This window comes from Eptesicus fuscus, chromosome 6 (assembly GCF_027574615.1).
Source record: "Eptesicus fuscus isolate TK198812 chromosome 6, DD_ASM_mEF_20220401, whole genome shotgun sequence".
Taxonomy (NCBI): Eukaryota; Metazoa; Chordata; class Mammalia; order Chiroptera; family Vespertilionidae; genus Eptesicus; species Eptesicus fuscus.
The window spans coordinates 59,702,463-59,727,986 of NC_072478.1; the positions used below are offsets into that span (position 1 = coordinate 59,702,463).

The following is a 25,524-nucleotide window of genomic DNA, read 5'->3' on the forward strand; positions in this document are numbered from 1 at the left end:
TGTATACAATGTACTGAGAAACATTTGTTTCAGAAGTGGTTGCAATGCAGAATACTTGGGTGAACCATTTTGGGAGCTCCAACCTCGGCACTGAGAGATACCATATTACATAAGCACAGCAAAGATGCCTTCAACGTGCAGCTATAGGTCTGCCTTTGTTCGCATATGTGTGTGTAGATGAATAGTGTGAACCCACCATGTTAACAGTATTAAAAGTCAAATCACCCTAGCTGGTTTGGCTGTGGACAGAGCGTTGGCCTGTGGACTGAGGGTCCTGGGTTTGATTCCCGGTCAGCACATATGCCTGAGTTGTGGGCTCGATTCCCAGTGTGGGGTGTGTAGGAGGCAGCCAGCCGATCAACGAATCTCATCATTGAGGTTTCTATATTTCCCACTCCCTTCCTCTCTGAAGTCAGTGTAAAAGATCAAATCTACCCCAGATTCTTTTTGGACTAAAAATACAAGCTATTAAAGTACTAGTTTTAAAAGACCATTTATTAATTTTTAATATATACAATTCATGGATTAAAATATTTAATTTATTACCAATAGGTTATTTGCTGGGATTTTGTTTGGAAGGGGCTTCACCTGTTATCTTGACCACTTTTTTTTCCCCAATGAAAGAATTCTAGGTTATCTTTCCTTTTACATTCTTTCTAGACACTTTGAACCAGTCACCTGGCTATCTTAAGAAATTGCAATGACAGCCTTGTGAACAGGTTTTCTAGTTATCCATCTCTGAAAAGAAGGTCCCACTGACTTTACTAGCCACTGCCACATAACAGCTCCTAAATAACCTATCGTGAAAAGCACATTCCAATACAAATCGCTGTGACATTGAGTGGCCACAAATGTATACGAATAGCATTCCAACAGAAAACTGTAAATGTGTAACAGTGATTAAATAACAAAGACCAACTGGTCATGGAATCTCTTCAAGAAATAAAATGGGAACATGGAGGCACAGCAAGAATTGTTATGAAGAACTTATCAAGACCAGCTATTTCCATTTAAAAACAAACAAAAACCCCTGGGGCCTTCAGGCTAAATAGTTCCTTTGTGCACTATTTTGTTAGACCCCAAATAAAAACATAGTAAAGCCTTAAGAAAATTACTATAAATTACTCTATAACTTATATTTGCATGGTTTTTAAATGTTTGTAATGCTATTATTTTCACATTAAGATATAAAATATAAATACTGCCATGCATATCTTGTTGACATTTAAAACCACAAATAAATAACTTGAAATACTGTCTAGAGAAATTGTTCCTGCATACTTGTTAATTATGGAAGACTCAAAAGTATTTTTATATAGTGTCATCAAACTGAAAGCTTCAACACAAGACTAATTGAATGCCCTTAATTGATCTAAATTTAATGCTAGGGGAAAGAAAAAAAAAAAAAAAGCCAAAACTGGAGTGCAAACACCTTTTTCACTGAAGGGTTTAATGGAAAACATTTGTGAACTAGTGGGATTCCTTCCCTGAGGCATGCTGGAAACATGGAAAGTGAAGTGAGAGAAACTGGGAATCCTTCCTCAGGCAACTTATCCTATTTGTTTTCCTGAAACATCCCTGGTTAAGACTTGTGATTACAAAGTGTTTATGAAAGTCCATCAGGTTCCTTATTAAAGCAGAAGTCACACACTAGAGACAGGTGGTCTGAAGGATAATTGAAGGATGGGAGCCGGCTGGCTCCAATCTGTTCTTCAGTGAGCAAATCCAGAGCTGACCTCACACTCAGAGAGTGTTTAGAATACCAGATATAGTCCAGGGTGTGCCGGTACTCCCCTGAGGTCCGGATCTTCCAGGAAGTATACGGAGGTTCTGACTGCCCATCTGGACTCAGCAGCTTGTAGGCGCTACTCAGGTTGAGGCTGGAGGAAGCAAAATGTTTGTAGACATCCTCTGTAGGCTCTGCGTTGAAGTCCCCACAAACAATAAGGGGAATCTGGGCTCCCTGGGTGATGTTCTGCAGGTTCCGAAGAAGGTCACAGCCTTGAGCTGATCGAAACTGCTCCCAGCCAGATCGTGCTTTTAAGTGGGTGACGGCGATGCAGACCTGTCGACTGGACTCCTTGCACTCTAGGGTCTGTACAATGGCCACCTGGTTGGTTTTCAAGGCCATGGCCGTCAGCCTGATGTTGGTACTGTGGACTAACTTGAATCGGTTCTGGAGGAAAAACAAGGCACAGCCATCTGGTCCATTGTTATGCTCTACATCTAGACAAGGTGACCAGGGCTTGGGGAAAAATGTGCCTCGATAGCCCAGTCTGCTGAGGAGTGGTTGGAAGGTGTCAAAATAGTGGTCCACCTCTTGGAGACACAAGATGTCAGGCTGGTAGGCTAGGATTTCTTCTAGGATGAGACACTTCCGCTCTTCCCACTTGAGTGCTTCCACGGGGCACTGTGCGAAGTTGTCTTTGCCTTCCCCGAGAGCTGAAATAAAAAAGCCAGTCGGTTGTCAGCTACTACAGAATCATGACTTTAAGTGCCTGGGAGTCTCCTTGGGTTTTTGATATGACTCAAGACCCTCCCAGTGCTTCCTCCTTCAGGCGCTGTGGGTGATTCTTCTCTCTGCCTAAACAGCATTAAGTTTTAGCTTTAAACAGTATTCTTTGCAGTTCTAGGGATCTAAACTATGTCAGATGAGATAGAGATGTTTAACTCTATATACTAATTTCAACACTGACTATGAGTGGATATAGGCACCACTCAGAATGAATGGGATCCTAAATAGGCAGCTTTTCCTACTTATGGATGAACAGCTGGAAAAAAATGAATGAACCAAAGATTGGGAAGTCAGCAAGCATGCCTTATTCTGGGGGAGAAAAGGGCAAAAAAGCAGCCCTTGTTCCTTTTCCTTAAAATTTCAAACTGCTACGAGAGCTAACACTAGGGAAAGTTGATCAAGATGCGAATGGATGAGAATATGGCCATAAGGATAACGGGTTCAGCACCACCCACACAGCTCCCATCCCCTGTAGCAAGTTCCATATGTAACCCATTCAGGAGACTCAGTTTCTCCCTTGCAAATGCTATCTCGGTGCTGTGGACTGAAAGGTGGACACAACAAAAGTAATGAGGCTGACAAATGATGGGTCCTTTAGATTTTGAAGTGCTGGGAAGTAGACTTTCATTGTACTTGGATGGCCTACAAACATGGAAGGTAAGGAATACGTCTCGAGTTGCTGGATTTATTAGTGAAAACCAGAAGACTTCCTTTCCGAACTTGCCCTTCTGGGAGCCGACGCTGCCCTTGTCACCCCATCTTACCCCTCCATTTGCCCACACCTCTTCCCTCCACGTGAGACATCAGTGCAGCAGCATGTGCAGAGGCAGAAAGGCAGTCACCACACACCTAACTGCTCAGGAACAAAGCATCAGGCTTACCTTGAGCGAGGATGTTCCACTGCATGACCCTTATAGGTGGGTGGCTACTGGGGCAATCTGTCTTCAGATCCACAAAGTCCCTCTGGAACCGGGGAGGTCGACTGTGCAGGACTGCCCTGCATTCCTCGAGGAGCTCTTTAGGATCAATGGGCTCCAGATGTTCTGGGTCAGGTGACTCCAAATATTCTGGGTGCTGGGAGGCAGTGCTGCTGTTCAGTGTCTTGGCGAGAGCACTATAGAGTCTGCTCGTGCCGTTTCCCATGGAACAGGCTGTAGGAAAGGAAAGGAAAGCACAATTACACACTTGGCTCCTTTTCCTGCCTTTCTTCAATTTCCACCCAGCTCAACTAGAAGGGAAAGCTTTTACTGTCCGTAGAAGTAGAGACCTTAATGCAGGGAAATGCCATTGGCACAGGTAGATAAAAGGCGTTCCCAGGTTCTACCTTTCTACTGGGACAGGTCACTGAAAATACTATTAAAATTGGTCTCTCGCCCTGACCGGTTTGGCTCAGTGGATAGAGCGTCAGCCTGCGGACTGAAGGGTCCCAGGTTCGATTCCGGTCAAGGGCATGTACCTTGGTTGCGGGCACATCCCCAGTGGGGGGTGTGCAAGAGGCAGCTGATCGATGTTTCTCTCTCATGGATGTTTCTAACTCTCTATCCCTCTCCCTTCCTCTCTGTAAAAAATCAATAAAATATATTTTTTAAAAAAAATTGGTCTCTCAGAACTAAGGTAATTCTTACAAGGGAAAAATGCCTTGATCTTTATCGCTTCCTCTAACCTACCACTTGTCTTTATAACTTATAAACCCAGTCTTAGAAAAGCATAGCTGAAACAAAATCCCCATTCCTTTTTCTACATAATTTCAAAAACTTGAAAACCAGTTTTGTAAAGAGGCAGACGTTAGGAAGCCCATGTTAATCCTGGAGAAGAGACTAGGTTAGAGCAGGCTGCTGCTCTAGCATGTAATCTACCCAGATCCCTCTGTTAGGAAAGAAATGGCTGGATTAAACCCATATCTCATTTTGCTTAGATGTCAGCTTTTTGCAGAGCTCTGTGAACTACACTGAGAATACAGTGGATAATCTATTATCAATAGCCATATTTCTTTAAAAAAAACACACAAGAAATCAGAAAAGGTATTGGAGGAAGAAAAGGGTCAAGAGACAGTTGCCCACCTTTCCTGGGATCCTGGAGGGAGAAAGGGTGAGGAGCCGTGCAGGCGGCACACTGCCTGTTGGGCATCTTCTAGTGCTTCCTTTTTAAATCACTAAGGAGCACGGCCTGCAGCTCATCAGCCTGAGGGAAGCTGTACCTGTCACTTCACGTCTGTTCACTATGGTATAAATTAGGGGCATGTTTTACTTGGGACCACTTCCAAACTTCTGTGTATGAGGAATATTGGTATGGAGGAATTTGGGTTTTCCTACCACGTCCATATCTTTGCCTTCTTTTGAAAGACACTAAACTTTCTCTATGAAAATACATTGTTTAGCAGGATCTGATGGACTGTATCTGAAACTAGCTGTCAGTAAAATTCACTGTGACAGATCACAAAAGCAAATTCAAATATTTAGCACCAAATTTTTAAATATCAAGGTCAATAAAGCATGCTCTCTCATTCCTTTTCATCAACTCAAAGTAATTTCCCGTCCCCCCAAGAAAACTAGATTAAAGCAAAGAAACACCCTAGTTTCCCCAGCATACATTTAAGTGTACATGCATCGGCAAGCAAGACTTCTTTCTCACACACGTGCACATGCACAGGTGGGCACATACACACCTGTTTTCAAATGGATTTGAATATGTTCTTTTTAGTCAATCTGCTTGCCTGAGTACATGGGTCCAAAGGAAGAGCTTTTCTTCTTGGCTGGCAGTACAACTTTGAAAATCTTTCTTCTGTACCTCCACTTTTTTTTTTAAAAACAGTTAAGAGTCCTACTAAATGTGGTCAGATCAGCATCACCTCAACTGTAGGTCAGTGTCACACGGGCCACAGCAAACTCACAGGGCACAACGGAGTGTTTTAAATTTGAAGCAAACAGCAATACCTGACATCTGTCAGAGGAACTACCAGCTCAATGTAGCTCAGTTTCAACAGAATTGTTCTACATCATTTTGATGACATCATATCTTTGCAAGCTGAGTTTTGGAGTGGTTAACTGTGATAAAAAGCAAGTAAGTGAAAAAGAGGATAAGTGCCCAATAGGAGTTAGTTCATGGTTTGAGGAGTTATATGAAGCCAGAAAAACTATCCTGAACTACACTTCCTTCTAGAAACTTAGAAAAAACCTCAGATAAAAAGAATATGGAACAGAATAACATCTGTCCAGACAATGAAAGCATGCCAGAACGATGTACCCAGAAAGCAAATCAAAACGGTATCCTATTGCAAAATGAGTTGAAGGTCATTAAGAAAATGGTAACTAGCCTAAATCAGAATGGGAAAACCCAGAAATGAGATAAAGCATCGGAGAGATAGTGGCAAATATTATGTGCTTATTTTAAGCAAAACCCATCCAAAACACACATGAATAACAGGAGTTGTAGTAGCAAGAAATCCAATGCATGAAATGAAACAAACATTAAAAACTATAAATCAAAAACTTAAAGAGTACAAAGTTTCAACCATGCAGGATGAATTAAGTTGTGGAGTTCTAATATATAATGTGACTACAGTTAATAAAACTGTTTTATTTGCTCGAAATCTTGAACAGTAAATCTTAAGTGCTCACCACACACACACAACACGATGTGAGAGGACAGATGTTAATTACATTATTGAGGTATTCATTTCACAATGTATACACATAGCAAAACATCACATGGTATACCTTAAATATATGTAATTTTTATTTATTAATTATACCTCAATAAAACTGGAAAAATGAATAAGAAAAAATCAGGTTAAAAAATGTATCGTGGATTTTTTTTCAATCATCAATGCATAAAGCTTGGTTTTTGTCACTCTGAGGAAAAAAAACTAAAAAAAAAAACAACCCACAACAATACTTGTAACTACATATTAAAATAACATGCCACATACCTGAGAATATCAACCCAGAGTAACCAACACCAACTGGACTGTAAAGAAAAAGAGAAAAGTCCCTTGGACATACAGGCAAAACCAGCAAGTAACTTGTAAGAAAAATAATATATGGCTCATCTATTTGTGACTCAAGAATTTTCTATCCAGCAAAACCAATATTGACTGTAGCAGACCTTCTTGAGGGAATTACTAGAGCAGGGGCTGGCAAACTACAGCCCGAGTATTTCTGTGCAGTCCTCGAGCTCAGAATGGTTTTAAAGGCTGTTACACACACACACACTAGCCCACTGGAGGTACAGCAGTAACCACGCTAACCTTCCTGTCCTCGTGGGGGAGGACGAGATGACAGTTTGCCTCATGGGAGAAGTGCTATGGAGAAAAACAGAAAGGGCAGACGGAATGCTAGTGAGCGGGAGCTGCTGGCTTATACAGGAAGCTCAACGAGGCCTCCCGGAAAGGTGAAGTGGGAGGTGGTGAGGAAATCAGTAAGTCTCCGGTGGATCCGGCATAAGGACACTTTGGGCAGAGGAAGAGCAAATGCAGAGGCCCCGAGAAAGGCGCATGCTTGGCAAGGCGACTGCCGTGACTTCGAGTGACCAGAAGGTGAGGTCAGTGAGGTCGGGAGCAGATTAAGGGCCTTCCTAGGACTTCCGCGGAGATGGGAAACCGTGGAGAATTGGAGGCCGCAGAGAGAATCTGATTTCCATGAAAAGCCTCACTGGTCAATGTGTTAAAAAGACACGACAATGTCGGGAAATAAGGGCAGACATAGGAAACCTATTGGAGGAAGGTTATAATCCAGGCAAGAGACACTGGTAGCTTCGACTAGTGTAATAGGCAAAGTGGTGGGATTCTGAGTAAATCTCAACTGGCAACGGAAACTTCTGTTGATGACTTGGACATGGTCTATGAGAGGAGTCGTCAAAAGGCCTCCAAGCTGCTGCCGGACAACCAGAGGGATGAAGAGGCCAATAATACCTGCGGGGAAGATTTGGTGAGTTTGCGGAAAACAAGTTTGGCAATTAGCTATGACTGACGTTCAGGAGAGGGGTGCAAACCGGAAACAAATGTCTGGGAGATGTTAGTGGACAGGACCCTAACGGGAGTTTAGAGAAAAACGGGTCAGAGGACTGAGCTCTGGGCAGACTGGGGAAGTTGGGGTAGAAGTCTGCAAAACGGCATGGCCGGGGGGGGGGGGGGGGGAGGAGAAAAGCAAGGCAAGTCTGATCTTCCTGGAGACAAAAAAGGGCCTCATCCACGAGTCGGTCATCTCGTGTCAGGCGCTACTGGACGGGGCGAAGAAAACTAAGACTGAGAACAGACCTGGATTTCCAACAGGGAAACGCCAGTGACTTTAACAACAGCCAACTTGGTGCCGTTGTGGGGAGATGAGGAAACAGCACAGGCAGAAGTATTTTAAGGAAAATTTGCCCCCAAAGGAGAGAGATGGGGCTGGAGATGGCGGCAAGAGCCTTCTGGATATTCTTCTACCATTGTCCGTTGGCTGACGGTGAGGTAGGAGGAGAGCCCACCGAAGCAGGACTCTGGCAGGATGTCCCAAGGGTGCTGACAAATCCTCTCCCCGAAAGGCAACCAGAAACCTGTACAGAGCGGTCAAAACCAGCTGTTTCCGTGCCGTGGGTATGGACCACAGGCCCGCAACAAACGGGGAAGCGCTTATTCCTCAAGGCCGGAGCTTCAGGTCAGAACAGGGCTCCTGAGACATCCCCCCCCCCCCCCCCCCCCCCGCTCTGTGGCACTAGTTCAACACGGGCAGCAAGGATATGGAATTAAGTGAAAATCTTCCCACAAAGAAAAGCCCAGGCGGTGGTGGCTTCACTGGCCACTCTATCAAACATTTAAGTAAACAATACCGGGAGTATTCTCTCAATTTCTTGAGGTTCTGCTTCCCGGCATATGTCAACAGTTTGGCTCAAATAAGCTCACAAAAATTCCTTAAAAAAACCCAAAAAACAAAAAACAAACCACAACAATACCAATCCTCCACAAACTCCTGTTACTGCTTCCCATGCGCAGCCACTCTGGAAGACAAGTTGGCAGTTTCTTTAATAATCTAAGCACAGATTTAATATGTGGCCTAGAATTCATGCGCCTAGGTATTTATGTAAGTGAACTGGAAAATCAGGTTCACGCAAATCTTTATAAGCAATTTTATTTATAATCGCCAAAATTTGAAGCAACCAAGATGCCCTTCACTGTGCAAACAGATAAACGACTGTGGTGCACCCATACAATGCAAAGTTACGCAGTGACAGAAAGGAACAAGCTGTTGACTTGCAGGATTCATCCATGCAACATGGGTGGATCTCAAATGCATTTCCGATATCAACCAGGACGTGCAGGGATCTTTAAGAGGAATGGAGACTTTGACAAATGAATTAATTCACAAGCTAGAAAATTAATAACTCCAAGTGAACACTATAAAGACTTCACATACTATTTTTACACTTTTAACATAGTTCCAGGACTTAGGCCCACTTAGGAACGGCAATGCAGTAAGGCCATTTACTTAAAATTGAAAAGAAAGCTGAAGATTATGGGGGACCTTTCTCCCCCTCTCCCATCCTCAGAATGATGCTGGTGATAACTCATTGTCTCTCACTTGTTCTTAAAAATAACATTAACTTTTTTCTTTTTAGGAGTATCAACCATTAAAGAAAATTCGTTTCACATATAAACACATGTCCAATTGCAGTATTTCAAGCCATTCTCCTGAAGTTTTTATGCCTTAATAGGGGTTGCTATTCAGGCCTTCAAAAAAGATTGTCAAAGGCTCAGAATGAATAGCTCACCACCAAAAGCCTGATGTAAGAGAGCACAAATAATCCATCAAGTGGTAACATTAAGATATCGAAAAATACAAAGTCTTGATAAAACCTCTGCTGAAATCTGGCACTCATACTAGCTTCTAGTTCCAATTTTATGTGTTTTGGAGGTGGGTATTTTCTAGGAGACCTCACAAATTATCTGTTTTCTTGCCCAAAATTCCTTCCTTCCCCTCCCCCCATTGAGCCAATTCAGGAGAAAAAGTATCAGCCATCCTTGTCTATGATATAAATTACATAATTTATACAGGCAACAGGCAGATCCAGACAGCTTTATTTCTCATGCCTAGCTGTTCATGTAGCAACACCACTCCCATCCCTTGCCACTGCCCAATTCCATGAGCACATTTCCCTATACATTGAGAACTGGATGCATTATTAACTCACTGCTACTTTACTTTATAGGAATAGAAAACTCTCCTTACCCTTATAATGGTCTTCAAAGATTTGCCAGCGATTATTTAGAACACATGTTACTCTCCGTATTGCCAGTCACTACGTCTGGCGCAAAAGCAGACCCCAACACAAGGTCCCAGAGTGCCGACCACCAGAGTTTGGAAGCGACCAGGGACTGAGGATTGGCATGCTGGATGAGAACGAACCCTATCAGCTGACACCCAAACCGACTGCCCCCTCCCCCCAGGGGCCCTGCCCGCACCTAGAACTCACGGCGGAGGGACATCTGGCCACACAATGCTCTGCAGTTGCCCAGCCACTGCTTATTCTCGAGCCCGCCCAAACCATTCAGTGCGTGAGTCACTGCTCACCCTTAAGTTGGAGCTTAGCCTCTTGACACCGGGGCTTGGCAAAACCGCGAGTTAAAAACCAAAAATTCAACAAAAGTCAAGGTTATCTGGGTACACACCTGGGAAGCTGCGGAGCTGCCCAACCGCGGGCCCAAGGAAACCTCGGCCAGTCAAGTCCACACAAACTGTAAACGACAGACGTCACAGGAAGGCGCCGCCGAGAGCAGGCCTGTGCTGCCATCTAGTGGCCGCGTGCCGAACCACCTCAGCAAGGGCAGATGGCTCACTTCACTAGGCTCCTCAGAGTGGGTTCCTGAATAAATGTGGCCACCTTCCACACCAGTGAGTGAAAACACTCGCAAGATACCCACTGACATGAAGAAGCCTGGATACTGGATATGTGGTACCTTTACTTAAAGCTGATTGCAGCCCTAACTGGTTTGGCTCAGTGGATAGAGCATCGGCCTGCGGACTCGAGGGTCCCAGGTTCGATTCTGGTCAAGGGCATGTACCTTGGTTGCGGGCACATACCCAGTAGGGACTGTGCAAGAGGCAGCTGATCGATGTTTCTCTCTCATCGATGTTTCTAACTCTCTATCCCTCTCCTTTCCTCTCTGTAAAAAATCAATAAAATATATATAAAAAAAAAAAAGCTGATTGCAGAAATCAATAGATTCCTAGTCCCTCTGCCTGCACAGCTTTAAGGACCAAGCCCATGTCTCCCCTCTTACACCTGGCCTGCTTTCCTTAAATCGCCCTTAATATTTGAACTACAATTCCTGTCCTTGGCTCATTAGGCTGTAAGCTCCACGAGGGCAGGGACTGTCTACCTTGCTTACCCAGCCAGGCTTTATTTTACGACTGCGTGTGAGGCTGTAAGATGTTGATTCCTGGCTGGCTCCTAGAGACTGGGTTCTAAGGGCCAACCTAGGAAGACACTCTTTTCTGGGAAGGGTCAGATATTTCAGTCAGTGGCCAGTCTTCAAATGTCTGCTACTGAGCACTGGTGAGCGGTGGGCAGGCCCGCCCGGAGTCCTCAGCAATGGCGCACGCTATGGGCGAAAGCCCGGTGGCTTGAGCTTCAGCTTTTCTCAGTAAGATCAGGCTACAGCAAGCATGTCAAACTCGTGGCCCATGGACCGCATGCCTCGTTTATTTGGCCCGTGTTAGCCTTTGAGTTGGACATGCTTAGGCTACAGTTTCAGAGGCAAAACATCCAAACACATGACTTGTTAGGCTGCCTTGCTTCAAATTCCGGCTCCTCCCTTCACTAATAGCATTCCCTGAACGACTTAGTTACTTCTCTGTGCCTCAGTTCCTTCACCTGGGGATCAGTGCAGCCTTGTCACTGGGCTGCGGTGAGGATCCAGTTAAATGAGCTATGCCCAGCACATCCTACTAAGTGTCAGCTAAAAGGTTAGCCATTCTGTCCCATTTAGTGCAGCTCACTTTCTGGGGCTCAGGAGAAGGCTGTTATCATCAGACAGCCTGCCATGTACCATACTACTTTCAGGCATTTTCATTCCTCTCCCCAGCAATCCAGCAAAGCTGGTCCTGATTCACCATTTCACAGGTATGGCGCCTGGGGCTCAGAGACTGCACAGTTTTCTCCAGATTGCATAACCAGTGAGGGCCTGGCGCTGGAGAAGGCTACCTGCACCTTGGACCGCTCACCTGCATCTCTGCTGGTTCTGAGTTAGGACGACTGGGATGGAGCCTGGCCAGGGGCACACACAGGAGTAAACAGGTCGAATTCCACCGCCTCCTGTGGACGTCACTGCCACCCAGCACACCCACTGGCACAGCACAAAGTGTACAAAGCAGCATAACACCCCGCGTGGCGCTGCTAGAGATATCAAGTGAAGGTCAGGGCTCTTGACCTAACGTGTCTAAAAATACAAGCACCTACACACAGCGACAATCCCAACGACCTTTCCTTGCTAGGCCGAAGTCACAGAACAGACAAGTCCAAAGTGCTTTCCAGAGGAGGCTGAGCTGTACCTGCAGTCCTGCCAGATTCATCTAGAAAATATTACTCTTGAAGAAGAAATGCCTCCACAAACATGGCCTCGATTAGAACGTTTATAGCTGCCGCCGCCGCCAGCTGGCTTGCCAATCATTTGCACAAACCGGGCTTTTCTAGCACGATGACACTGCAGGGAAGCGTGAAGGAGAGAAGAAACCACAGGCCGCTGTGGGACAATGGCTGTCCACTCGAGCCTCAGGTCTGTGTCAGGACATGATGCCCACCACTAACATTCCTGGGACACTCAAGGAAATGGTCCATTTTCACAGGTGTAAATGGAAATAGGAAAGCTAAAAGGAACGGTATAATATTTCATGACATGTGAAAATTGTATGAAACTAAAATTTCAGTGTCCATAATAAAGCCGATGTGTTGTTATCTGTGGCTGTTCCCACACTGCAATGGGAGTAACAGAGTGGTGGTAACAGAGAGGCATGGCCTACAAAGCCTGGAATATTTCCTAGCTACCAAAGATAAATTAAATTAGGTTCTTCCAAAGGAAGCTTCTAGAAACTCTATGCTGAGTCAACACAGACAAAGGGTGGGAGATGCTGAGGGGCAACTGTTAGAACAGCTCATTCAAGAATGACAGTTGGGCCCTGGCTGGTCTGGCTAAGTGGATAGAGCATAGGTCTGCGGACCAAAGGGTCCCGGGTTCGATTCCGGTCAAGGGCATGTACCTTGGTTGCAGGTTCCTACCCAGCCTAGGCCCTGGTCAGGGCTTGTGCAGGAGGCAACCAATCGATGTGTGTCTTTCACATCGATATTTCTCTCTGTCTTTCCTTCTCTCTTCCACTCCCTCTAAAAATCAATGAAAAAATATCCTTGAGTGAGGATTAACAAAAAAACAAACAACAACAACAACAAAAGAATGACATTTGGCTCTGTGGTGTGGCTCGGTGCTTGAGCATGGACCCATGCACCCAGAGGTCGCTGATTCAATTCCTGGTTAGGCCTCGGTTTGGCTCAGAGCGTTGGCCTGCAGGTATAGGGTCCCAGGTTCAATTTCAGACAAGGGCACATGCCCAGGTTGAGGGCTCGATCCCCAATCGGGGGTGTGCAGGAGGCAGCGGATCAATGATTCTCTCTCATCATTCATGTTTCTATCTCTCTCTCCCTCTTCCTCTCTGAAATCAATAAAAATACATTTTAAGAAAAAAAAAAAAAGAAAAGAAAACCTCACATAATAGACATTGATTCTGATGGAACTTCGGAACAAGAATAAGAAAAGTCCTATAAGCTTATGAAGATAATCAATACATACTCACAAAGACATTTAAAGTTCTGAGGGAAAAGGTTTTTGGTAATGAGCAAGTGTTACTTTTGTGATCTAAAAAACTTTTTATTTAGGCCCTGGGTGGGTAGCTCAGTTGGTTAGAGTGTTACCCTAATACACCAAGGTTGTGGGTTTGATCCCTGGTTAAGGCACAACAAGAATCAACCAATGAATGCATAAATCAGGGGAACAAACTGATGTTTCTCTCCCTGCCTCTCCCCCCTTTCTTTCTCTAAAATCAATAAATAAAAATTAAAAATTTTTTTTTAAAAACCACGATAGAAATTAACTGTAGAGTACATCTCAGCCAAACCTAGAAAATCTGACCTATAATTTGAAAGATGACATCTTCCTTCTCCATGATGGTTAACATCCATGACAGCAAAACATTGAGAGGAAACAGAAAACTATTATATTCAAGGTATCACTAGAATCTACAAGGCAATTTACTTTGCACTCCGCACAGGATGAGGCATGGTGAGTCACAGGCATATCTGCAGACTGGCAGCCAGCCTGCCCAAGTCCTGGAAGTGCAGAGAGTTAGAGGAAAGGAGAGAAAAGGGAAAGGAAGACAGTGGGAGAGGTGTGACAAGCCTAAGGCACTTCCCAGACATCTACCACAATAATTCGTTTTTAAACTCTTATTGATTTTCAGAGAGGAAGGGAGAGGGAGAGATAGAAGCATCAATGATGAGAGAGAACCACTGATTGGCTGTCTCCTGCACGCCCCCTACTGGGGATCGAGCCCACAACCCAGGCATGTGCCCTTGACCGGAGCCAAACCAGCTAGGGCTACCGCAATAATTCTTTATTGTAATTCTGGCTGCTGGTAACTTCTAGGCACTCACTTCAATGGACTTCTCATGAAAATAAGAAACTTCATTAGTAAGAAACCTCTAGCAGGCGTCTAAGCATTTAGTAAAATGTCCTCCCTGGCTACTCACCTGGGTTGTCAGTAAGTGCTGTCCACTGGGCTGTTCCTCACATGCTCAGGCCCCACGGGCAGACATGGAAACTCAGAAGATCCCCGTGGGGCTCATCCCTTTTTTTGATAGTGGAAGGAGAAAAAAGGGCTTTACAGAAACAGCCAAAGCTGATGGCAACAATTTTCTTTAGCTTTCTTTCCCCTGGGCACTCCTGCCCATCTCGTCACTGAACTCACAGTGGCTGGTGTGTTCTCAGGTGCTGCTTTGACCACGGTAGTAGAGACAGGAGAGCAGCCAGCTAAGATTTCATGGAGGTCTTACTCCTTCCTTGGGAAGTCAGGTTTCCCCTCCCCTATTCCAAAAGTAAACCCAAAATACTTTAACTGTTTTCGTTAAAGTAGACGGTTCTACTAGGGAGCCGAAACCTATGGATGTCACCTATCCAATTTCTATTTATCCAAGTGGTTATCAAGGACCTATACATTCTGATTAGTGACTCCTCACAGCAAAGGCCTCCCTCCCTCCTCCTTTTTCCAAGAAACCAGAATATAACCACCCCATGCACTCCTCTTTCAGTAGACACCACAGAAACCTCCATAATACTATATGCACCTACCTAGTCACTCCAAAAGTTGTACAGCTGCACTGATCCACTGCCACTGTCAGGGGCAGAGGTAGAATACTGGGGGCTATAGTTATAAGAAATATTAATCATGCTCTGTTAACCTCGATTGTTGTTCTAAATTAAAGAAAGCAGATTCTATAATCAACCTCGGAATGCAGTCCATTCTCATTCAAGAACTACCTATCAGGGCTCCTTCCCCCTCCCCCTGTGGGAGTCATGCTTGTTTCTCAATAAACCTCTACCTTTTACTACAAAAACAAAACAAAACAAGAAACTACCTATTACCATGGAAAGATTAATAACCTTGTTGCCCAAACAATGGAGTCCCAACCCAGCCCCATTGCCTGCTCCCCCAGCCAGTAATACCCATTTTGCTTATCCATTCTTATTCCCTTTGCCTATTCCCCATGTAATCTTTGTTCTTGTAGCCCTATAAGCAGATGGCTGATGGGGGAGGGGGGGGGGAAGGGACAAAACAAATGTATAGGAATGACCTACCCCTCTCCCATACTGCTGGCATCACTGGAATAAATGCTCAAGTATGACTCTACCCTGTCTCTGCGTCACTGGCTCAAGTAGTGACAGGCAGCCCAGCCCCCTTGGCTGTCTGGTTTCACTCCCATAAATACACCAATGCCTTCCTTTTCTAAAAGCCTGCTTTTGTTCAGGTCGCTATTCTTCCTCCAGGGTCTCTGGAACTGTACAGGCCCAAGCTCGGAGGATCTCAGAATCCTCTCCCAGTTTCCTCAAACTTTCCAGGAATAAGTGCCTTCGGAAAGGAGGAGTGGGCGCTAACAGCACTGCTCACATACCTGTCACCTTCTTCAGGCACCTGCAGGTCTCCTCTCCTTCCTTTCACCAGCTGAAAGCAAAGCTGTTTCCCCCAAAGCCAGCCACTTTTTAGTCAATTACTCTTTTTGTCAGTTGCTGCCACAATTAGTCATGAGACACCAGGTAACAGTTCGCCATTTAAGTGTACTGTGTCCAAACTCTTACCATTGAATGTTATAGGAAAACATACCTTAGTTCTCCCACATGGAAGGCAATTCATTTCTGTAGAAGCTTGATAATTACAAGCTTTCCCATTTCTTCCCTCTCCTAAGCAGTTTGCTCACAATTAAGGAACATACTAAATAAAGCCGTCTCCTCAAATGAGCTGGCATTTGCTTTTAAAACTGTACTGAGAACAAAGTAACACATTCCAGTGGTGGAGAGAGTAATTGAGTCGATGCTCCATTATCTGAGGAGGGGGCACCTGGAGGACAGCCCACAGATGGCTCCTGACTGCATTTCCTCTGGGACAGGAACTGTGGCAGCTGGTGCTTCTGTATGGGGGCTGCTGTCCTTTTATGAGAAAAGGTAGCAAAACAATGTCCCCTTGAAATTCTAATAGCCCAGCATTTGATGACTGCAAAGGGATTGTACTCATCTTCCCAGTGACCCGACTGCCACGGGGCATAAGCTAGGGAGGAGCTGATCATGGAATGGGGTCAAGTGCTGGGACTTATTGCCCCTACCTTACCCCCAAGGCTCTCGGAAGAGAATAGCTGTTAGCGCCTTGAAGGCTTCTCTTGCCACATGTCTAAACTTTGGGGCATGTACACATAACTGGAGTTTAATTATGGTTGTTATTTTGTTAAGATATGGAACCTGGGGCCCAGCAATAACGATTCTGTGTAATAGATCCACAGGAGGCTTCATGAACCTGCACGCGTTTGTGGTAGGCAGACAGACACGGGCACAGCTAGGACGGTGGGCTAGTTACAGAAGGTCACCAGGGACAACGGACGCCTAGCAATGAAGAAGAACGGGTGGAGCAGGTGTTGGAGATATTCAAGACCTTGCCCTTAATACTTCCCTCCACCTCAGAATGGCAGGATTGGAAATAAGTATTGTTATTCAAGTCCTCACCCTAAGACCTCTCCACCCTAATGCCTCAGGTCATGCAGGTCACTCCAGATCTTTTCTCCCCTGTGTAAGGTTGACCCAGGGGGCTGGAGGAAAGTAACTTCCACCCAAGGACAGAAGAGACAGGACAGGCCCTGGGAAGTCAGTTTGCAGAAGAAAGCAGTTAACTCCCCTGAGGGTTTAAAAGGAGCCCTAGCCCACTCTGCAGGGCAGCTCTGAGCCGAGGGCTGCAATTTCCATTTGAGCGTCCTAGTTTGCCTGATAAATCTTATCTTCTCAGGGTTTGAGTCTTGGCTCTGAATTCTTTTCTTGGCCAGAACTCAAGTAAAGTACTGAGGTTGCTGAACCCAGGTTTGGTCTGACCCCACTGGTCAGAGACCTGGTACAACAGTCTTAAGAGCACCTAATGCTGGCTCTGAGGCTCTTTAGAAATATGTTGCCAAGCGCCTCTTCTCTCACCCGGCATCCATGCCTCACCCCACCCCCTGCCTGCTCCTGGCTCTTCCCCAAACAAAATGTTTCCATCTTTCAATACTAACCATGCTTCAAGGCCCATCTCAAATGCACTCTCCCAGGTACTACAAATTATGCAGCTGAGTTTCCCACAAACGGGGAAATCACATAGGCCAGCACACCCGGAGCGCAATGATCAGGCAACACACTTCTAGAGCCCTTACAGATGGCCTTTGCTGAAAGGGACTTCCTTACCTCCCACACCCTCGTGCTATTTGTAAACCTTTATCTTAAAGTAAAAGGTGTTTAATCTCATTAGATTATTTCTTTTCGCAAATCTCATCTGTCTTACTGGGCAGTGAAACCCTTAAAGGCAGACTAAGACTCACATTCTTTTACTTCCCGTAATAAAGCACCTACAGTGCCTGAGCCATTCTAAACTTTTGGAAATGAATGAATGATGGAGCAACCAGTGAACCAAGGTCCTGAGACAAGAACACGAAACAGGAAGATTGCCTAGATTTTGTAGCAACTGTCTACAGTAGCTTGAGGGCCATAATAATTTCTTTCTATGTGAAACCAGGGTGTTTCAGAGGACTTTTAAAAAAGTTCATAAAACACATTCCCAATGTTCGGTGTGACCTGACCGTGTTTTTCCTCAGCTAACAGCACAGCTATGTACATCCCTATTACACAAGCTACCTGTTTCCAAGGAGGACCTACTGACTGACTCTCCCCGGAGGGGCTTCATGATATGAGCCCGGACGGGAGACGCCAACTGGTTCGTTTCCTCCTCCAGCCCCAAACCTAGTAACGTTCCTCTTGAAAACTCCCAGCAAGGAAAACACTAACTTCTACGGTGCTACTTATTCTAACAGTTATTTCGGTGTGCCTAATTCTTACAGAACTGGGAAAAAATATGGAAGTTCACCCTTTCTAAAGAACAATCTACTTGAGAGTCTCAGCTACCAGTGTAACATCTTGGTTTTATAAGGATGCCTCAGCCGGTTAGTGTAGAATTATACCGCTTCACATTATTCTACACATTAGTGTATTCATGGTTAGCTTTGTAATAAATGTGTGTCTCCTTTAGTAATTTTAGTTCAAGAGCTTAAATAAATAAATAAATATAAATATAAATAAATGCCTCAGCATAACATTTGCCAATAATCTGAATAGAGTTTCAAGTCTTGGCTTCAATCACATTTTGGATTATCACTTTCATTAATTAAAGAAAGTCACATTGAACATATTCTTCCAGTTTGTCCTTAAATGATTCCAGTTTGTATTTATAACGTAGGGTGGGCCAACATAATGTCTCAAACAGCAACAGCCTAACTTGAGCACAGCCAAAATACACTTTTTAGTGTGAACTGCCAGTCTGAAAGAGAAACTTACTCATTTTAAAAGTATGATTAAATTGTTTGTATTTTGTGGCCACAGAGATGTGTCCTCAGGAAGAAACCGAGGTGGCAAAAGAGAGGAAAAGTCTTAGGTATGCGGGGTTTTAAAATTGGCTCACGGAGAAGGCATCACTTTTACAAGATCTTAACCCAGATATATAGAACACAGATGACGTATTAGGAGCGGAAGGCTAAAAAAAAAAAAAATCCAAAAAAATGTAAAGCGAGTCATTGTGTGCTACAATACATTGATACACTTATAAAAAAGATAACAAACAGAACCCTGCAAGCCACAGGGTCAAATAAGTGTAACTTTCAATTATTGCTTTTTTTGCATAAAATTTCCATAATTCGCGGAATATGAAGTAAAACCAACACAAATCATTTTCGGCTCAGCAAGGGGGGAATTAAAGGGAGGTCCAGGCGAGAAACACTGAAGGCCCGGCACCCAAGGATCAAACACAATGAACCCGAACACAACGTTCCGGAGGCAAACCCCAGGCAAGGAGGGCTCGCTGGGGGAAGGAGAGCGGGAGAGGACGCCTTCCCGGCCCGGCCCGGCCCGCCGCCCGCCGCCCGCCGCCCGCCGCCCGCCGCCCGCCGCCCGCCGCCCGCCGCCCGCCGCCCGCCGCCCGCCGCCCGCCGCCCGCTCCCATTCATTCCGCGCGGCCGCAGGCGGCGTCCTCCGCCCGGGACCGCCGGCCACTCACCTGTTCGCGCACACAGCGTCGCCGCGCCCGAGGCAGCCACCAGGAGCCGGGGGGACGCGGGTCCGGGGGCGGCCGCCCGCGGGAACGACTGCCCGCGCGGGCCGGGGCCGGGGCCGGGCCGGCGGCGCAGGCCGGTCGCGTCCCTGTGCAGCAGGGCGGAGCAGAGCCGCCGCGGGCTCTGATACATGCCGGGCGCCGCTGCCACCACCACCGCGGCCCCTCGCACGCCCGAGGAGCGGAGCACGGCCGAGACGGGCGGGTGAACAGACTCTCGGGTCGTCCCTGGGAAGGGACGCTCCGAGCCGGGGAAAGTCCTGGACAGGCGAGCCCGAGGGAGAGGCTGGAGCGCGGATGCTGCGGCGGCGGCGGCGACGGCGGTGGCACTGTCGACTGAGGACTGCGAGACCTGGAGGTAACCGGTGAGCCGGCACGCTGACAAAGCGGGCGCTACCAAGGGGGACCCCGGGGGGGAATGCATGGGGCGGACCCAGGCGCGACCAGGCCATATTCCAAGAATCTGGATAATTTTATTTTTAAAGGAAACATTTTATCGTCTAGTTGTGGAAGGGAGGCTGTCTGAGGCCTAAGGAGGTCTAAGACATCCGATGGAGCGGTTTTAAAGAAATGAGCCTCCCCTCCAGCTGGCTGGAATGGAAGCGCCCACAGGCTGGGAGTCCCCAGGCAGTTCCAGGGCTGGGCTCTGGGACACGTGTGTGTCGAGTAGAAGACCGCATCCCGCATCCGTGTGTGCGTGTGAGTGTCTGTGTGATTACAGCAAAGGGCGTATGCTTCCTACTCTTTTGGCGGAATATGTTACGTTCAACGACATTGAGCACCATAAAGCACCTACTGTGCGTGGGCGACGAATACGATAGTGTCCCTTTCCTCCAAGGTTGCTTTACTCAGGCGGAGGGCAGAAGATCTTGAGAAATCAGACCATAATGCTTTACAAGGCAGATTAAGATCGGTACCACAAGTTGTCATAAATTTGGCGATAGGGGTTATAACGGGCCTGGAGTTCCCAGGAGGTTTACGAGAACAATGGGCATGGGGCCGTAACGTGTAAGTCTAGAATTTACACGTGTGGAAGTTTGGGGGAGGGGGGAAGAGTGGTGGTGATTTATACGTGAAGAAAGGAAATAAGCACAAAGCCCTGGGTGTATCTGGGGAAACAACTCTCCCTTTTAGTTATGCAGGGTGGAAGCTAAGGAGTAAGAGAACAGATGCTTGGGCAGGTTACATTGTGGAAGGCAGAGGTTATAATAGACTCAATTTGGTAGGAAGTGGTGAGCTGCTGTGTTTTGTGAGTTGGGCAAGGATGTGATTAAGGCCCTGCTTTAATGGAGGTCACGTATCTCTGGCACATGTAAAGAAAGGGTAGACCAGCTGAGATGAAAGATATTCTAGACTTGCTTCTTGTACTAGAGGAGAATGGATGGAAGGAACATCTCAGGTCCCGAAGGAAATGATGACTAACCATGAATGGAAGTGGGGTGAGGGAGAGGGTGCCTAAGACTGGACTACCTCTCTGAACTACTTATGAGCTACAAACATTTTCTTGTTGGTTATCTCATAATTTTGCTGATTCTCCCTATTTATTTTCAGACCTGGGTTATATGGAAAGTGACCTCACAGGGTGACCTGATCATAAATTCCTAACTGGTCAGGTCATTGTGGGTAGTCACACCCCAGGCACATAACTTTAAGTAAGAGGGTTACCTTTGCCTTAAGCAAGCTCTGCTCATTTTTTTTCTGTGCATCTAGGTTAACACACCTTTGCAATAAATTGTAACCACCCTTAAGAGAGCACATAATCTTATTAACTATCCTGTAATTCTATCCCCGCTTTGCTTTTCCCCACCTCCGTAATTTAAAATGCATAAAAGAAACTGTTCATCTCCGGAGTATTTGCAACCTTCCTCCCCAGCTTATGTCATCAGTTTGGTTCAAATAAACTCTTATAAAATTCTCTGCAGGTTCAGACCTTCTTACGTCAATATATCTAGTGCCCAGAAGGTGTGGATTAGTCAGCAGGCACAAGATTACAGCTCCTGAAAGGCAAGCTCTTTGTCAAGTCAATAAACCCTCTTAATCTCAGTTTCCTTATTTATAAAACAGGTAGAATCAGACCTTAGTCATTAGAAATAAAAGGCAATAATAAAATAGGCCATAAAAGTGTTTTGCATACCTCACGTTGTATTGGGATTCACAATCTAAATTGAAAGCAAGACCCTCCAAAAGCAAAAACATTAGGACTTGCTTTATTGCGGTAGCCTGAAACAAACTGCAATATCTCCGAGATATGCCTGAATAACAAAAGGTTAAGTTAGAATCTAAGTGATGGGTTATATGTTTGGAAATATTTATAACAAAGTGTTGGGGGAAAAGTGCTGGAAAAATTAAAGTACCATTCAAATATAAACTGTCATTATTAAAAGGGACTCAAAGAGCATGCCATTGTGGAAGTAGTATTGTGTTTTATTATATATTAGAGGCCCAGTGCAGGAATTTGTGCACAGGTGGAGTCCGGAAAGCCCTGCCCCAATCAGGGTGGATCGGGGCTGGGCCTGTTGGGAGGAGGAGATGGTGGGAGGTTGGCCTGCTGGCCTGCCCCGATTGGGGCCAGTCAGGGCCAGACCGGCTGGGGGAAGGGGCCCCAAGGTTGGCTGGCCAGCCCCAACCCCTGATTGGGCTGGTTCACTGGCCACAGTGGGTGTCATAGCGAGTGGTCATTATGGTCGTTATGGCCATTATGGTCGCTGGCTTTTTATATATATATAGATTAAAGCAATCAGAAAAATATGAGTTAAAACTGAATCACTTCAAAAATTTATTCAGTGGCTATTTGTTTAGTACATGTTATGTCCCAGGCTCTACATAAGAACATACAAAAATGAATTGAATGAAGTCCTTTCACAGTTTAATGGGTGAGGCACAAATTCTTATTGTCTATATATATATATATATATATATATATATATATATGAAAGGCTAATATGCTAAGTGTCCCTCCAACCATCCAACTAGTTGCTATGATGCGCACTGACTACCAGGGGGCAGACACACAATGCGGGAGTTGCAGTGATGCACACTGGCCATTTACAAAGAAACAGCACCATGGACCTGGCACCGACAAAGCAACACTCAGTTTCCCCCAAGTGGGACACAGGCCCTGCCACTACCCTGGAGTCACACCCCACCAAATTGCAGCCAATGCTGCTGAGACCCCATGGCGCAAAATGTGGCCCACAGCCCAGCCCACCCCGGAAATGGTCACTGCGGGTGCTGGGTAATGACATCACATAGCAATGCCTGGTTTCCTCTCCCAGCAACTAGCCTCCTTGGAGTTTCTTCAGCCCAGGAACACGACTTGCTTTATAGCCAGGTGCAAACATTTTACACTTTAACCAAATGTCTGTGAAGCATTTTCCCATGCCTGATCTCATTTGATCCTCACAGACGTCCTAGAGTAGGTAGATAGGAGACTCAGTAGAATACTATTTTCTTTTCATTATCTGGAAAATGGAGATTTAGAAAGTTTAGAAACTTGACCTGACCTAAAAGAAGTAAGAAATGGTGGACCTTGAAAATGACTTCAGGTTTTCTCACTGTGCAGAATATAGTCAAACACTGCTACAGTTAAATATTTTACCCTTTAATCCTGAGTTGATCAACATCTAGCTTCAGCTCTCGGAAGTGAAGCTGTATAAGAACATGTGATCTGCCGAGACCGGTTTGGCTCAGTGGATAGAGCGTCGGCCTGCGGACTCAAGGGTTCCAGGTTCGATTCCGGTCAAGGGCATGTACCTTGGTTGCAGGCACATCCCCAGTAGGGGGTGTGCAGGAGGCAGCTGATCGATGTTTCTAACTCTCTATCCCTCTCTCTTCCTCTCTGTAAAAAATCAATAAAATATATTAAAAAAAAAAAAAAAGAACATGTGATCTATAATAATAACCTGCTTTGTGTTGGTATTTACTGCTGTGTTGCTGACAATTACCTGAAAGAGAAGTTGGGGTGCTTCACTGGGCTGGAAAAAGTTTAGCTAAATCAGAAAGCAGGTCTAATTAAGCAAGTTTATTCTCTCTATATAAAAGGCTAAGTTGACTCGCTCATGCGAGATACATATAAAGCTCTTGCTGGCGCCAATCACACTCGTGTGTTTTGATCTGTCACTGTTGATCGTGAATTTGGTTGACACTTCTATTATAGAGAAAGGGCGAATAGCGATATTAAAATATTTCTTCTAATTAATTTCCTTTCACTGTGCATGAAACTGTGCACTAGGCCACTAGTATCTGATAAATATAGACTCATGATACGAGGAAACAGACCAGGAAATGCCTACTTGCCAGGAGAAGTCAGGAGAAGCTTTTGGAACAAGGTGACTTCCAAGCAGAAAGGTAGGAGGCAGAGAGAACAACAAGGCAAAGAAAGGAGGGATGTTCTAGGAACAGTGAGTGCCACCACACCTGTTAAGGTCTGAGTGCAGGGTGCACAGAAGGGAGGGGGTAGAGGAGTTGGAAGCTGTGGGCAAGAAGGAACACATGAATGGTTTTCAAATGAGTTTGGACTTGATTCTGGGGAACCTTTGAAAGACTAAGCAGAGCACGGCTGGCGTGGCTCAGTGGTTGAGCATCGAACTACGAACCAGGAGGTCTCTGTTTGATTCCTGGTCAGGGCACATGCCTGGGTTGTGGGCTTGATCCTTAGTAGGGGGCATGCAGGAGGCAGCTGATCCATGATTCTCTCTCATCATTGATGCTTCTATCTCTCTCTCCCTCTTCTTTCCTCTATGAAATCAATAAACATATATTAAAAAAAGAAAAGTAAAGAAACCCACCCAGGGGATTCTGGTGCACGTTCCCCTCCGTCCCTCAGCACTGCCTCTCAAACAAATGAATTGGGGTCAGTGAAAGCGGACATGAGATGGGCTTAAGAACTAGGAAGGAGACAGAAACAGATGAAGTCCAAGGGAGTGAGGATAGGACCGTACAGGGATGGCTTGGTCACCGGCGGACAATAGTATCAAACAAGGGAAACGGTTGGAGATGCCTCTGTCAGAGGACCCTGATTAAGATTGAAACATACGATTGCAATGTGCCCCTGGGACACCCAGGTGGAGTCGCTTTGTAGGCAAATGAAACTATGAACCTGGGGTTCACAGCAGGGTCAGGGCCACCTTTAAGAGTTCAGTATTTGCAGCTGTGGATAACTAGCTCACCCACAAAAAGTCGAAGATAAGAAAAGTGTGAAGGTTGTAATTCCTGTGGGAAAGAGACCAGAGACCTGGCCCGAGAAGGAAAACAAGGAGAGATTGGTGTCTTAGAAGTAAGGGATGGGTTTTCAGAAGGGTTTAACGGTGATGTATGCTCCCAGAGGTCAAGGTGGGGACTGAATCCTTTGGAGTTGATAATGGAAGATGGCTTTCAGGTGAAAATGATGCAGGGATTCAGAAGTTCAAATTGGAAGTTACAGAATAGTCACGGGATGTAAAGTACAGCATAGGGAATATGGTCAATAACATTGTAATAACTACGTATGCTGCCAGGCGGGTTCTAGATTTATCAGGCTGATCACTTCGTAAGTTATATAAATGTCTAATCACAGGGTTATACATCTGAAACTAATATAGTATGCTAGTCAACTGTAATTTAAAAAATATATTAAAAAAAAAAAAAGAAGGTGGCTTTATCTCTATGTGAATAGTTGTAGATAGGCAGAGGGTGGTGGAAACCAGATTGTGAAAGGACAATGGGATAAATAACCAGGTGAGTTGTCTTTTTTCTCTAAAGATTGGAGCAACCTCAAAATATACGTTGAGGCAAAGGAGCCAATAATCATAGAAGTTGTAGATTTATTTTTACTCTGGAGACTTCCTGCTTAGCACTGCTGTTTGCCCAGCACTTTCACCAGTTCCTGAGTTGATCATCTAGCTTCAGCTCTCGGAAGTGAAGCTGTATAAGAACACATGCAAGCCAGAGGGGAAGGAAATCTCTTCCTCTTCCTCTAAGGCTACCAATCCTCCTGGATTAGGGTCCCACCCTTTGTTAACAAACAAGATTCAAGCCCGGCTGGTGTGGCTCAGTGGTTGAGGGTGGACCCCTGCACCAAAAGGTTGCTGGTTTAATTCCCAGTCAGAGCACGTGACGGGGTTTTGG

General features: G+C 45.5%; 1 protein-coding gene across 7 annotated transcripts; it reads right to left on the bottom strand.

Annotated features, from left to right (window-relative positions):
- Window positions 1–477: 477 nt before the first annotated feature.
- NOCT (nocturnin) lies at window positions 478–19,762 on the bottom strand. 7 transcript variants are annotated; one of them, XM_054717727.1, is made up of 5 exons: window positions 19,366–19,400; window positions 5,181–5,559; window positions 4,576–4,733; window positions 3,397–3,666; window positions 478–2,442 (listed from the first exon to the last, which is right to left on the bottom strand). In XM_054717727.1, the coding sequence occupies exons 3-5, from the start codon at window positions 4,640–4,642 to the stop codon at window positions 1,607–1,609; spliced, it is 1,173 nt and encodes a 390-aa protein (XP_054573702.1). In that variant the 5' UTR covers window positions 4,643–4,733; window positions 5,181–5,559; window positions 19,366–19,400; the 3' UTR covers window positions 478–1,606. The 7 variants fall into 7 exon arrangements, with proteins under 7 accessions (XP_054573702.1, XP_054573701.1, XP_054573705.1 ...); XM_054717726.1 differs by lacking the exon at window positions 19,366–19,400 and adding an exon at window positions 6,444–6,495; XM_054717730.1 differs by lacking the exons at window positions 4,576–4,733; window positions 5,181–5,559 and adding an exon at window positions 6,444–6,481 and having other exon boundaries at window positions 19,366–19,762.
- Window positions 19,763–25,524: the final 5,762 nt, after the last annotated feature.

Coding starts and splice junctions, on each gene's coding strand:
- NOCT (XM_054717725.1), bottom strand. CDS start 19,552: ATGTATCAGAGCCCGCGGCGGCTCTGCTCCGCCCTGCTGCACAGGGAC. Junction 3,667..19,365: donor GACGCTGTGTGCGCGAACAG/GTGAGTGGCCGG, acceptor CCTTTCCTACAG/CCTGTTCCATGGGAAACGGC. Junction 2,443..3,396: donor GTGGAACATCCTCGCTCAAG/GTAAGCCTGATG, acceptor TTTTTATTTCAG/CTCTCGGGGAAGGCAAAGAC.